This window comes from Drosophila ficusphila, unplaced genomic scaffold, assembly GCF_018152265.1.
Source record: "Drosophila ficusphila isolate 14025-0441.05 unplaced genomic scaffold, ASM1815226v1 contig_174, whole genome shotgun sequence".
NCBI classification, from domain to species: Eukaryota; Metazoa; Arthropoda; class Insecta; order Diptera; family Drosophilidae; genus Drosophila; species Drosophila ficusphila.
In genome coordinates, this window is record NW_025064066.1 from 226,147 (window position 1) to 241,138 (window position 14,992).

Below are 14,992 nucleotides of genomic sequence, written 5' to 3' on the forward strand. Positions count from 1 at the left end.
CGGACAATATTGCTTGCAGAGAGTCAGTGAGGATTCCTGTCTAGAATTCGGGCAGCGACTTTCGAGCTGTCAGAGGGCATCTGTGTGGGAATATTATAATATTTGCACGCTGTAAAATGCTGCCTTTCCGTATTCACATGTTGAGATGAGAAGTAAGCGGCTAAGACAGCACATGACATGCTCAAAAGTGACGGAAGCTGCAGGTATTTGTTCTGGTCATCAACATGAGCCGTGATAACGAGCACACACTGTTTGGGTTATTTGTAACTGATAGTCAAATAGGAAATAATTTGAAGAATAGGGAAAAAGGAAAAATAACTCAAGACTAAGCAAAATAAAAATAATACAAAGGAATGCAATAAATAAATACTGCTTCTTAAGCTAATTAATCAATATAAGCATGGCAAATCCCAATATAAATTATGTTAATTTTAAACAAACTACTGACATTCAAAACTGATTTTTAATAAGTTAAGTTCGCAGCATGAATAACGTCTCACTTCATTTCCGGCCAAAGATCATTGCGGTGAACTACTGGAAGCCGGTAATCTAATAACAAAGTTTGGGCACTTAAACACTTTGGCCTTTTGGCTTCAACTGGATCTCTGGCCACGCCCTGTTAGGGATACTCATCCCCCCTTCCACCGGAAAAAAGGAGGAGGGGGGAACCCTATTATACCGCCGACTTCTATGCCTTTGCAGTGCAGCAGTAAAAATGACTGCACACAGCTGTGCTTCATGGCTGGCGAAGCCGAAGCCGAATCTGGAGGAGGCTGACGCTACTGCGGCAGTAAGATTTTATTAGCGGTGGTATTAGCAGCGACAGCAAGCCAGGAAGGAGCCCTCCCCCAACCATTCCCAAGCATCCTGCCACCCACCCACTTTCCCCCATGACAGACCCTACAGTGGTTGGCGTTGCATATTAATGCAGGCATAAAAATATTTACAACTTTTTTACGCGGCAAACATTTTTGCGCCAGTGCTGGCGGGCGCATTGTTCTTGGCAAATTTAATATAATTTCTGGTCGTTTAATGAGGGTCATTCAAAAGTGTTCGCCGACTCACCAGAGAAGCGAGAAATATCCCATTTTCGCGCGAGTAGCCGACGGGCACAACAAGTGTGCCGGCCATTATGAGTGACCCCTCAGTACGGTGTCGTAAAAATTGCTTAACAACATTATGCAAAGTAAGAGATTCGGCCATAAAATGGAGAGGCCAAGATTCCGCAGTACTTGAGAAACGAAAACGAAATCAGGACCACTGTGCGTGGCGATTTTGGAAACGGCATTGTGAGCAGTGAACGGTGAACAGTGGAATCCGCATTTCGGAGTCGCCTCCGGTTTTTGTCTTTCGCTTAATCCCTGCGCCGGCTCGCAAATTCCAATGCTGCTTTCTGTCATCCCCAAAAGTTGCCCGGCCGCACAAAAAAGGGTGCGGGTGTCGTGGCCCCATAACCGAAAGGATTATACAAATAAAAATAAAAAAAATATATATATAGGAGAAGAAGGGGGCCTGCTTTGGGTGGGCGAGGTGTTATAAATTTGGGACAGCAGGTGAAAACAATTTGGTGCATAAAGTTTTCGCTTAGCAGCTCAGCGCGTTGGCGACCCAAGGACCTCGTGCCAGGATATGGCTCTGACTTCTGTTTTGTGGCCCAATGCGGTTTGACACAAAACAGAGAGGACAAAAAGGGGCCAAGATAACAAAAAAAAAGTCCGAAGGAGAAAAACACCTAAATCGAAAAAAACCGAGAGGGAAGAAATTCACAAAAAAATTACTGTCTTGGCAGGCATATTTTTGCATTTGGTGAGCTACGATTGTTAAAAGGGAAATAAATGGCACAAAAAAGATACGACTGCTTACTCACACAGCTGAGGTTGATTTAAGATGATCACATTACTATCTTCAAAGAAGTAAGAAAAAGTGACTTTTAACTGGAAAAAGAAGGGAAGGGACTTCCTTTTATAATATAAATGCATTAAAAGCAAGAAAGGAAAACTTAAGCACACTAATCAAAGGAAATATAAAAGAATAATCGTTGCGATTACACCTCCATAACCAGAATCTAGCCTGCCTGACAAAAACCCTAATGCATTTCCCCTTGAAGGTCTATGGTCAATGCAGCCAGTTTAGATGGCAAACCGGCAATGACAGCGATTTCTCATGTTAGACGTGCCTTTTTATGTGGCTCGGAAATTAAAGTAATCATTTTTTATTGCGCGAACAAACAAAGGCATTATACTTTACAGCTCGGGCTAAGAGGGAGAGATGACAAACACAATGCAGAAAGGAGAATAGCGACGACCACAAAATGCACTGAAGGACAATTGAGTGCAGAAATATGGGCGAAAGCCGGAGAGAAACCAGCAAGCGGATACGCTGTCCAAACAGGCAAACCGAACCGAAGAGGAGCGTTTCAGAAACAACAACGGCCAGAAACAGTGGTGCCAAATAAAAATTTGAAAAACATAAATTTGTCAATAAAATCATTTATATTTTTTCAAAATTTAACAAAAGATAAGGCATTAATTTGTGTTAATTAAAATTACAAGCCATAAATTTTTTTAAATTTGTGAGTGTATTTATAGCTATAGAAAATAACAAAATTCAAACAAATATGTTAAGATAGTAAGAAAGCCCAACATTTTTTTCAGAAGAGTCTTTTTTATGTTTATGTTGCCTCTTATATATTTAATAAAAATTAATTGTAATTGATTTTTTATTCAATGACTTATGCAAATAAGCTATTGAGAGCTGACTTCTAAATATTTTATAACTGTTGTTAAGATACCTACTATTTCTACTTCCATTACTATATATAACACTAGCTGGAAATTAAGAAATTTGCCAGCACTGTCCCAAACTAAACGTAACCAACCGGGGAGAGTGGATGGGCTTGGACTTGGACCCGGATCGGCCAACTTGCAGCTCCCATCTCCCTGCTCCCAGATCCCTGCTTCTCATTCCCAGATCCCCCAGAACCCCAGCTCGATGCTCGAAACTCGGACGCGACACCACTCGACTCGCACTCTCGACGGGCCAAGAACAAAGACTTTGGCAGCTGCGACAGTGACAGCGGCGAAAATAAAAATATGTACATACAGTCAAACATACGTACGAACAGAGTTCGGGGGGCTGGGGGCCACCCGCCATTGAGAAAATTGCATTAAAATCTATGGAGTGTGCATAGAATGCGGAGGATGTTCCGCCCAGAAAGGACTAAGGACTAGTGCCGGGTGGTGCCAGAGTGTTGGATAGTTTCAGTTTTTCGGAACTACGAAATGGCGAATTCGTGAAAAATTAAAGGAAAAAGGATATGACGCCACATTGCAACATGAACGCAAAATTGCAATTTTATTATATTTTAACAATGCACTTCGTTACGTGATTCCCGCCAGGAATTGTCCTCCTCTCCGACGCAATCCAAGTGAAGCCAAGAGACAAACTCTTACCTTATACCCCCATCTACAGATTTATACATTTATATATACATACCGTTTTTATTTTGGTGGTTTCCCTGATGGTTTTATGCATGCAATCTGAATGGAGGACAAATTCACAGTTAACAGTCATATTTTATTGAGTTTTTGTGAATTGTAGTCATAAATTCATTTAGTTTGTGCATGAGGAAATGCATTTCGCATGCATTTGTTGTGAAGCAAATGTGCTTTCTGAGATTTATTTCGGGTCGAATAAATGAAGACATGTCGGAAAGGAAACAAAATACATAAATACTATTAATGTTGAAGAATTTGAAGAAATTTAAAGAAGTTTATTCCTACTTTGCGATCTTTTAATTAGGTATAACTTAAAGTTTACAACCAATAAATTTTCACATCGCTCATGTCATTTTTGTCAGGACATGTGCTTAGACAAATTTAGACCATTAATTTAAAATATGCAATTCATTTGTTCAAAAACAAATTGCTCGGAATGGGCCAGGCAAAATGATTGCTAGCTGTCGGCCAAAGAGTTTTCCTCTCTCTTCGGATGCCAAAACAATGACAGCCGTAAATAATACGTCTGTCCTGCAAAGGCCTGTTAAGACTTCTTGTGGCTTTCCCTGCTTGCTTTTCATTTACGCTGGGAAAATATTATTTACACTTTATGATTTCTTTATTTAGCACTAATTGCTGCCTTTATTTTATGTTTAAGCTCTGAGCTTGGCCTTTGCCTTCGGCCAGTAAAATGAAATGCTTGAAAGGGAAGCTCAGTAATAAGAATAAGGAAAACAGGTCAAGATGAAAAAACAGGACAAAGGAAACCAAATAAATAAGATAGAAAACCTGCGAACTTTGACAAATGAAAGGAGAAGACTTTTCTTACTTTTAATTTGCTAAGAAAAATTACTATTTAAAAAATAATTAAAACTGAAATAGTAGAGAAATATTTGAATATGAACTTATTTAATAAGAATTAAGATATTGACTTATTAATTTGCCTACCAGGTTTTTCTTTCAATAGATGCTACTTTTTGACAGCTGTCACATACAAGTCCTTCGTGATGGATTCCCAGACAACTCTGAGTGATCTCCAACACACACAGCCACACATTCCTGCACACACTCAGACATGTGTGTGAGCGTAGTCAGATAATATCAGAAAGTTTTCCGTTCCTTGGATTTATTTTTATGCCTTCTGCCTTAGCATATGCTTGTTTATAGCCACTGCTGCTTTTGCCACATTGCTTCCTTTGCCTTTTTTGCTCGTGTTGGTTCTCTTCTTGAGCGTGTAAAGTTTATTTTTGTTACTTATTATTATTATACTGGAGCCGCTCCTTGTTGGTCCTTCTCCTTATTATGCGTCAGTCTCCGTTCGCGTCCGCGCTTGTGTGTGTCTGTGTGTGTGTGTTCTGTATCTGTGTGTGTTGCTGTGTACTTATTTTCCGTAATTAATTTCGTGCTTCGAAACATCTGCAGCTGGATTTTTACTGCATCCGAAATTACGCATACGCCCCATGTAATGCAGACTTGATGGTTTGCTTTCAGCAGCAGCCACAATTTCGCGAGAATGTAGCTGCAAACGACTTCGTGTTTGGCTTAAAGCGCTTCGCCCTCCGTCACAATAAAAATGCCAATTTGTTAGGCAAAATTTAAGGCTGTTAAGAAATATTTGCCAACTAGACAAGCCAACCGGCGCAGACAGACGGCGGCAGGGAAACCGTGGTGGTACACACACAATTGACACAACGAATTCTTGAAAATTGTATAGGCAAAATACCGAGAACGAAGCTCAACTGCACCACACGGCGTATGTGCAATGCACCGTGGCGGGTGTCGGTGGATCGGGAATAGGAAGTTGCTCAACTGGGAATGCCACAGACGACGACTCCGACGACGTTCCACATGAACAGTCGTATTCGGTTTGGGCAATATGACTTTGAATTGATGCTTTTGTGACTATAACTTAAGTTGGATTTTAATAGCAAGTTAAAGTTTCACGTTTTTTAAATTATTATTATTTAAATGAAATCCAGAAATTATAATATTGTTCAGGTACTTAATTTAGGGAAATTAGTTATAAAAATAAAAAAACAAAGCAAGTAATTAAGAAGTAAATTAGTTTTTCGAGCTACTTGTCTTATTGTTATTAGCAATGCAAGGTAATCTTTAACATTAAATATTATTCACTCATTTAACTTCATTTAAATCTTAACCTAATAGAACTAAACCACTTTCTATTATGATTAGTAATCCCGCTGAGCGAGAGCTCAACCGACAGTCGCTCAATCTGAACATTTAGCCCGGCTCAACTTAAGTTTCATCCGCAACTGCATTTGCCTATGTGCCACCGCAATGTCGCGTCGCTATAGAGTAAACAAACCGCTGGGAAATGGGGGGAAAAACGAGTGGGAGGCTGAAGAAAACTGCCACCGATGTATACTTGCAGGTAGCTATCCTCGGCAGATTGCCTGAGCAGCTTAAGCAGCACAGAAAACTTTATTTTTGGTGTTTGCCCCGTGGGCAAATCTTTTTGCTTTACTCCCGATTTCGACTCTCGAGCGGCAGGCATAAGCTGAAAGGTGTCGGCCAAAAACGAGTGAGTGCCGCAAATCAGAAGAAAATTTGCCAAACGGCAACAGTTCTGAGGATAACTAATCCACTCACACACTTCACACTTCAATTTCCGCCTGGTTTTCTTACCTGTCTCATGGCCGGGTGAAAATTCAAAGTTGTTTGTTATTGCCGCTCGTTATTGTTGCCATGTTCCATGTCGTTTTCCATTTCGATTGTGTCACTAACATGTTGCGCTCCCACAGGCACTGGGGCAGTGGGCGTGGCATTGGCAGTGGCATCGGCAGCGGCCAATGATTTGAGGAGTGCGCCCGGGCAATTTCACAACGGGCACGTATGCAAACAGTGGCCAAAAAGTGGGCGTTGTTACGCCAGCTCCTCGAAATGGGAATGTGCCAAACTGTCGGCTGCAATTTTGTCGGCTGGTTGCTACAGAAAAACGCATAACCAGAAAAAATCAGACAAGAAATTCGCTAGATTTTTACGACTTTGAGATACCTTCGATTATTTACTTCGAAGTCCTTAAAGATTATTTAAGATAATAAATTCATTTCTAAATTAATTTTCCTTTTATATACAAGCTAAGATACCAATATAGATATTTAAGAGAAAACATAAATATTATTTGGGTATGTATTTTACTATATTTAAAAAGCTAGAACAAAACAAGAAGTAAATTATATTTTTTTCTACATCTTGATGAGGGTGTTTTCCAGTTGCAAGAAGATAAAAGGAGTTTCCTAAGCAAATTCTTTCGACTCTGCGTTTTCATCTCTTACCGATTCGCAATTCGCCATTCCAAATATGCCCGTTTTTACGATTTGGAGTAGCGGGTACACAGGCAGACATTGTTGCCCAAAGAACTACAATATGACAAATTCAGCTGCGAGTTTCGTCTCCTTGGGCTTCTGGCAGAGCGAGGAGAATAATGGCCGTGCCCTCAGTACAATTTCCGTTGCATCCTCTCCTCGACATTCGAACAAAAAATCACTCCGGGCATTGGGAGAGGGCGAAGGGAAGATGAAGGCTGCAAATCTATGCCTAACTACAAAGTACGCAAAAATCGGAACTGGTTGCAGATTGAGCTGTTGCCAAAATTTCGGGGATTCACGACTACTTCACTGCCTCAAGGGTGAATGCAGAAGTGGTTGATGGAAACGCATTGAAATTGCGATTAGATTTACAGGGACTTTCAAACAGATGTTCGCTTAATTTGATTCTTTTTACTAGACGCTCTTCAAATACTCTAGCTTTTTTACTTTAATGTTGCTGGGTAATTGTTTAAATATTTTAGCCCTGCAAACAATTTGGACCCTCTGAAATATTCCTCGGGGGCAAACAATTTAGAACCCAACCCACACGAAACTTAACATATTTATAATGCCCACTAACGTTATGAAAATGCATTTTTCGACTGTCCCCACGACAATGAGAATGAGAAACGAGTACAACAGCAGCAAGGAAAAAATGCCCGACTTCTGGCATAAAATATGACACGTTGAAACCGTTTTTCGCAGCATTTGTGTGGCATTTAATTAAATGCATTTTTATTTTTTTAAATTTCACCCAACGCCACATAAAATATGCGAACAAAAAAAACAAGGGCAGGGACCACAAGAAACAGGTGTGAAGGAGAGACACTGCAAAAAGGTGTTAATGGTGACTATGAAATTCCATTTGCATACACGCTCAACTTACAAAAAATAATACACCAAAAGCATAGTTTCTAAAAAAAAAGCGATAATTTTTAATGCAATTTTACCTTTTTTTTTCGCCGTCGTGTCTGAGTTTTTTGCCCCTTTCGGCTAAGTAATGGTAATTAGGTGTGGAAAAATCCATTAGCCAAGGCCCGGTCAGAAATAGTCGCCAGAACAGAAGCCAAAACCCTTCTAAGGCCATTCTGTAGAACTTCAATTCGAAATTTGCCAACAAAATCGTTACCCATTTCCTAGATTTGTTGTTATTATAAAGAACACTTTTTATTATTTAAGTTTAATTTACTTTAATTTTCTTCACATTAGGATAAGAAGAAACATTGTCTTTTATAAAACAAATCAAGTACGTAAGTTTAAGTGTCTGGGCGCCACATCCACTGCAATATCATCTTTTCGAACAGCAAATGTACAAACAAACCGATGATAAAGCCGCAAAAGGCCAGATAAATCACCAAGTCTATTCTGAGTCGATCTTGGTCCAGCCTGTCCTCGTCCTGAACTACTTCCACTGTACTCCTTCCGAAATACAAGCAGACCACCGTAATGGTGATGGCTGCCTTGCAGACCCACACGGAGGTGCGTTCAAATCGGTTCAGGACGACCCCGCCAACGCTACTCTGCCAGGGTCCCGTGATCGGATTGATCATGAACCAGCTGACGAACAGCTGCTCCATTCGGGTCCTCAGGCGCTGGCACCACGTGTACTTCGGGGACTTCCGATAGCCGCCCATCGTAAAGTACTTGGAGCGCATGAAGTGCGTGTGCCGCCGTCCAATCCAATCGTTCACGAGGAACAGCTGCTCATGGTTATACGTCAGATCGACGACCGTCACGGATCGACAGAACCACGATGGATACCGGCCATTCCTGTCGGTGCCCAGGGCCAATCGGGTGGGTATGTAAATCGAACCCCTGGGCACCCTCAGTTGTATGATGCTGTTTCTCAACAGTTGCGGTCGCCCGGGATCCTGGGTGATTTGGTACGATGTCTGCTGGCGATGCGGTGACTTGAAGTAGAACTTTACATTGGAGGTGGTTCCCGCAAACTCCTGAGCTCCGGTTGCAACCACAAGAAGTATCTCTGCTCCACCATCGAGCTGATGGAGTGATTGAGTTTTCTTGATAGAATCGCACTCCATAAACGAAGGTTGCCTTAGATGGGCCATAATGAAGTCCGCAGAGAAAACCAACTGCGCGACGATCAAACCGAGGAACAAAAAAAATACCACCAGTATATAGGCGTAGAAAAAGAATACGGGAGTGGGAACGTACTCCACATAGAGCTCCGCTGAGATGGGGTAAGTCCGGGAGGCCAAGGTGCCCAGGGTGTGGCAAGTGCACTGAACCGATGACCCATAACTACTCTCAAAAGTGGTGGTGCAGTGGTCCTCACTCCAGCCGGGATCCAGTGAGCTGTTCTTCCAGAAGTTGCACTGGTAGATCTCCATCAGTATCGAGTAGTTCAGAAACCGATCGTCATCATCTTGGTCTTCGTTGTCGTAGCTCACTTGTCTTCGCATCCGCGACTTAGCTGCTCGGTCTGGGTCACCTGGCCTGTGAATGGAGACAAATGCCCGGCTTTCTTTGCACGAATTGGACAGCCAAATGCGTCGGCCCCCCATATCGGGATATATGTGACAAGAGCTCTGCTCAATCTCCTTTAACGATGGCCACTTGTGCAAGCGCAACTTGACGTACATCAGCTCCGTACAACTCACTATTCGCACCGCCAACATGGCCTTGGAGTTGAGTATCAGTCTGTAAATGTTGATCTGCGTACCATTTGCAATGCTGCCATTGGCCATCCACCGCGTGAAGGCGAACTGATCGTTGAACTGCGTGATGTTCGTCTTGAATACCAACGGATTCTCTAGCACGGACTCCTCTTCCGACTTGTAATACGTCTCGGGACTGAAGGCATGGACGATTAGCACACTGGTCCTCGCGGGCAGGGGCTCCGGGTACCACCAGAAGATATTGTGATTATTCTGCTGCGAGATCGTCTGGAAGAGAATGTCGGTGTGCTTTAGGTCTGCCTTTAGTTCCAGGAGCAGCGCCACCGACACCTCGACAGTGTGGCTGTTGTCCATTGTGGCCATGGTGATGGGTTGTACTCTGTCTGCTACCTCGGTTACGTTTATCTGGAGGTAGGAACAAAAAGTGATGACTTTCTTGGTTTAAAATTGGTGTTGATATCAAAAGAATTTAATGGCACTTGCTATACAGTTTTGGGTGTTTGTTTTTTGGTAATATCCTTACCTGATATGCAGTGCCAATGGCAGAAACCGTCATGACCTCGTCATAGGGATGATGTCGATGGGTGGCCATTGCTCCCAGGTAGAAGATGCATTTGTACAGATACCACGTGTTTATCATCCAGCTGTTGATGCGCAGCAGGACTATAGTATCGAAATGGATTTCAAAGTTCTTTTCCAAGTCGATGATCCGCAGATTGATGCACTCCGGATTGTAAAGCTTGCACATGGACGCCGAATGGCGTTCCGATTTCTTGCTCAGAATGCCCATGAAGAACATGTACATGGCTGTCAGGGAGAAGTAGGCTTCCCGATGCAGCCACTCCTGCTCCTTGAGGATCACCTCGAAAGTGGCGCTCAGCTGTCTGAAAATCTTTGCCATTAATTGGGCTCCCTGATAGTCGACCGGCACCAGCTGAACCAAGATGTGAGTGGCCAGCGAGGTGAGCTGCTCCAACTGGGAGCCCGTCGTGGCCACCACTTTCCCCAGAGGCGAGTAGACCAGTCGGGCCTGTTCGGGGTTCTCGATCCACTTGGAAGCCACTATGCTCCTCACGTAGGCCTGGTTCCACTCGCCATGGTGCAACAAACGCGGCGCTGGCCCCATTAAATCCTCGATGTCACCCGTGTAGTAGGATTGGCTATATCTTACACTTTCTATATCCACTTGCAGATCTCGCTTTACACACGTGTGGGTGGCGTCGCAAATCGAAACCTGGACATAGCGTGTGGCTGGCAGAGTGAGTTTAATTCGTGAATAGGGAACATTAGTGGCGATCACACCCTTGGCCGTCACATAGCGATAGTTCATTGGGGGGTGGATCGCCACAAACCCTGTGCAGGAAATTTCAAATTCGGTGAAGGCCTCGAGTCCGAAATCGGGATCGATATGGCAAATGCCATTTTGAGGACCGTCATTTCGGCGCAGCTTGTGAAAGGCATCGCCGTACAGCGTGGCACTCAGCACCAGCCTCAATCGGATGGAAAGAACCGTCTCGTCGTATTTCAGGATCAGGTACTTTTGCTGCGATGCAAAGTGAGGCTGCGATCCATTGACCAGCACCCACCACTCGTATCGCAGTATCTTTGACGGGCAGTCCTCGCACCTGGGAATCAGGTGGACACTTTCGAGTGGAGAGTAAACACCTAGTCTGCAGTTGCGTCGGCAGATAATCTGAGGTGTGATGGTCCGGGTGGTGACTCCCCTCAACAGTTGGTGGGTGGTCCTACGATTTTGCGGGTCGATTTGCGAAATGACTGTTAAACTGTAGTCGTAGACGGCATTTTCTTTTAAAACATTAGCTGGGAACTTCATGCTGTGCTCTAGAAAATGTTATTATTGCTACGATAACTTAACATTTAGATAGAATACGAAAATAAATTAGCTTAAATGGATTGTGGTTATGAATCTGCCATAATTCTCTCCACAAGTTACTGCTGAAAAATTTTACTAAACTGCAATCTCAACTCTTGATGAATGCATCACCTTAAAACCCTACCAGTAACTAACTATATTTCAAATGGGGTCATTTCATACTTACTCTCTGACATATGAAATTGACAATAGCGATTGCCTGGATCGTCCAAGCTGCGACAATCCCAAAAGAAGTGCTTAGTATCATGGGCTTCGGTTTTTCTTAACCTGTCCTTGGTTCGTGACCCGTCGATCTCAATTGGTTTCCGAATATCAACCTTGCGTCGCATATTGCCTTTGATTCGGGGCTCAATTTGGGGGGTTCTGTATATCACATAGCACTAAAATTTCGAATAAAGACTGTTGGGTTATAAATTTTCCTTGACTTTGCCCACTCACACGAGCTAAAGTATAGACATTATTTATTTTGACTCTTCCGCGTAAAATAAAGATTTTTTTGCATCCGGATCGTATAGAAAGTCCAACTCGTACGGATTTATCTTCACCAAAAGGCCCGTAGATCTCGTTAAATGACAAATAAGATCTGAAATAAGAAAACGTTGTTCATCTCTTATAATATTTTATTCAGTAAGGAAAATTATTTCAGTATTTTAGATTGCAATTATATCTCACCGGTCTCGGTAATATCATAAAAATCCCATTCGATTTTTCCGTATTTGACCGTACGACAGCCCGTTCCGATATTTGCAAAGAACTCCAGTCGAGTCCATGGCGAATACTCTACCGGCTCTTCAGGATTTTTACAAAATTCTAAACCCAATGTTGGTACGCAACCCATGCCCGGTGATCTTTGCACTTCAAATCTCATATTGGTGTATCCCAATAGAACATCTCTTCTCTCCAATCCACTTACTTGGCAAATAAGATAATTGAGTCCCGTGGCATAAAAAGTAGCTTTACTGCGGTAATAATAACAACGATTATAGGGAACTCGGAAAACTTTTATGCCCCGCTTTTTCAATAGCTTCCGTAAATTATTTGTGTAGCTCCAACCAGAATATCTCATATCGACTGCAGTGATTATTTCATCAATTAGATAATCTTGGGAAGAAACCGTAATGTTGAGAACGAAAGTTTCGTCTCCCAGACTTGGCATCGTCAAAAAAATTGAATACGTTCGGCCATAAACTGGTTTTCTATGCATGTAAACTTGTAAGTTCAATGCAAACCAATTTCTTGGAAGCCAATTATAAGGATTAAAATACTTGGGGTTTTTTTTACGCCAAGGAGGCTCTTTCATGGAACTTTTGTTTTCCAAGTTTTTTACTCTTGCGTAATTGTAGTTAGGCATTGAAAAATTAGAATTGTCAAAAGTTTGGGAGCTGCGATTAGCCAATGTTGAAGAGTTGGGATACACGGAGGTTAATCTTTTATTATGGATGGGATACCAACCTTCTTCGACTTCCAGTTTTTTAGAATGATTTTGTTGTACTAACTCACTTGCTCTGATTTGGTTTTCAACGCTCTGATTTCCAACACTACGGTCTTCTAACACCAAAGAGTCAAAAGTTTTATTTAGGTCAGGATCCCATAAACTTTTAATTCGTTTCCTTTCGTCTTCCATTTTTTGGTAGGTATTGATGTGTTCTTTCTTGCTCAACTTTTTACTTATCCTAAATGTGTCATTGTACCCCTTAAAATTAGTAGGGTCGTAGCTTTTGTTTAGAACTGGATCCCATAAGCTCGCAATTCTTCTTAGTTCCTCTTCTACTGTCATTTTTGTATGATATTTTTGGTGCAATGCACCAGAACCAAGGCTGATGTTAGAGCTGTCTGGATAATTACTGTCAGCTTCCAGGAAGGATCCATCCAATAATGACATTAGTTGAAGTCCGTCGTTTTCCAGGATTAACATTAGCGATATTGATGTGGTCATGAGGCACAGGAACAATTGCATAGTTTTCACAATCTATTTGCTTTGTTGTCCCCATTTTGGATTTATTTTGACTCAAGAAGCAAAGTGTAAGAATTGTCTGATGTGGTCGTTAATTCAGCCAGACCTGTACTTCCATTTTTATAATTGCATAATACTTCAACTGGGAATGTGTGGTTGACAGGCGACATGACATTTTACCGCAGAAAAATTTCGTTTTTCTTGTCGGATTTTCTTTTTTTTTTTTAACTGCTCTCTTGTTTGGTTTTTCCTGTTGTTTTTGTTGTTGGTGTGTCGCTGCCTACATAATTGTTTTAATTAATTGCGAATCGCACATGCAAAAAGCAGAAAGTGCACTTCAAATGTGTGAAAAGGAACAAAAGCGTGAAAGGCTTTTCTGCACAGCTGGTAATTTATTGACCACAATAGCATCCAGAATCAGCGTCATCAACAAGAGCGATTACAGAACATGGCTTAACCCCAACTTCAATGCCGGGTCTCATCCCCATTTCCATTTGCACAATCCGTATAAATCAAATGAAATTAACTGAGAGGGAGCGACCGAGCGACGAGCAGCAAATAGAGTGTTGAATTTTTATAAACCACAAAAACAACGAGCAACGAGCATCGACAATAGACAATCATACTTTATTTACTATAAACTTCGCACATGCATAGTGTTTTTTATGCGGAATGGCCAGGATGCCAAGGCAAGACAGGGCGACAATTTCTTAAATTGTTCGAACAAATGAGAATGGAATAGAAGTAATGGAAGCCAAGGAGAAACCCATTTACAGGCGAGCGCACGTCGCATAAAAAATAAGGCAACGAAAAAAGTGGGTACAGATTTTGGTTGTCTTCCATGTTCACAAGATACTCTACTTTTTTTGAAGGGAAAAAAATTTTCTATTCAAGAATTTGTAAACAGGTAGTGGTACTTTCTTAAAAACTGAATTCCCTAAAAATGTTTAAATCTTCAAAAACTGGGAATTAATGTTTTTTTTACATAAATATTTTCAAACTAAAATATGTGAGTTTAACTATGTATTTTGACCTTAAATGAAGTTTTATAATATAATTCTGTAAAATTGTTTTAATCTTCAAAAACTAGAACGTAACGAGTTTTTTTACATAAGTATTTTCAAACTAAAATATATAAATGAAATTTTGCTGACCTTAAATTAAGTTTTAAATTATAATCCATTTTTTATAATTCTGTTATATATATTTAAATACCGGTTACTACTACCTTATATACCCCTGAAATAGAGTGTGAAAACTTTAACAGTAAAGAAAAAAGTCGAGGAACAAAAAAGAGGAAGAATGGAGCATTTTACGATTTAGCATGTGTGGACCAACTGTGAGTCGGGTGGTTTGGGGCCTGATGAACCGGCGGACGGTCTCACATGGAGGACCGCCAAGTTCAGCACTTTGGCGCGTCAAGTGCTTTTCATTTTCCGAGCACGTCGCCGCGTCATAAAACAAAAACGCATGAAGCGCAACGGCAAAGACGATGCGGGGCGTTCGGGCACGTTTAGCATATATATTTTCACACTTGCAATCATACTTTAAGCAGGAAAGTACACTCTCTCACACGCCAAACTTTTCACAGTAGAGATGGAAGCTCCTTAAAAAAAGAAATCCAAGAAATCAGAGATCTTAAAAACCATATGCACGGGAATAAAAAAATGGAAAGCTTT

The 14,992-nt window shown here is 41.6% G+C and overlaps 1 protein-coding gene across 1 annotated transcript; it reads right to left on the reverse strand.

Moving 5' to 3' along the window:
- Window positions 1-8,025: 8,025 nt before the first annotated feature.
- On the reverse strand, window positions 8,026-13,316 carry LOC108090007. The gene is given in 7 exon segments (XM_017188507.2): window positions 8,026-9,870; window positions 9,989-11,307; window positions 11,526-11,739; window positions 11,798-11,859; window positions 11,862-11,942; window positions 12,032-12,568; window positions 12,860-13,316. Coding segments are annotated over 7 exon segments (4,458 nt in total). The 3' UTR covers window positions 8,026-8,082.
- Window positions 13,317-14,992: the final 1,676 nt, after the last annotated feature.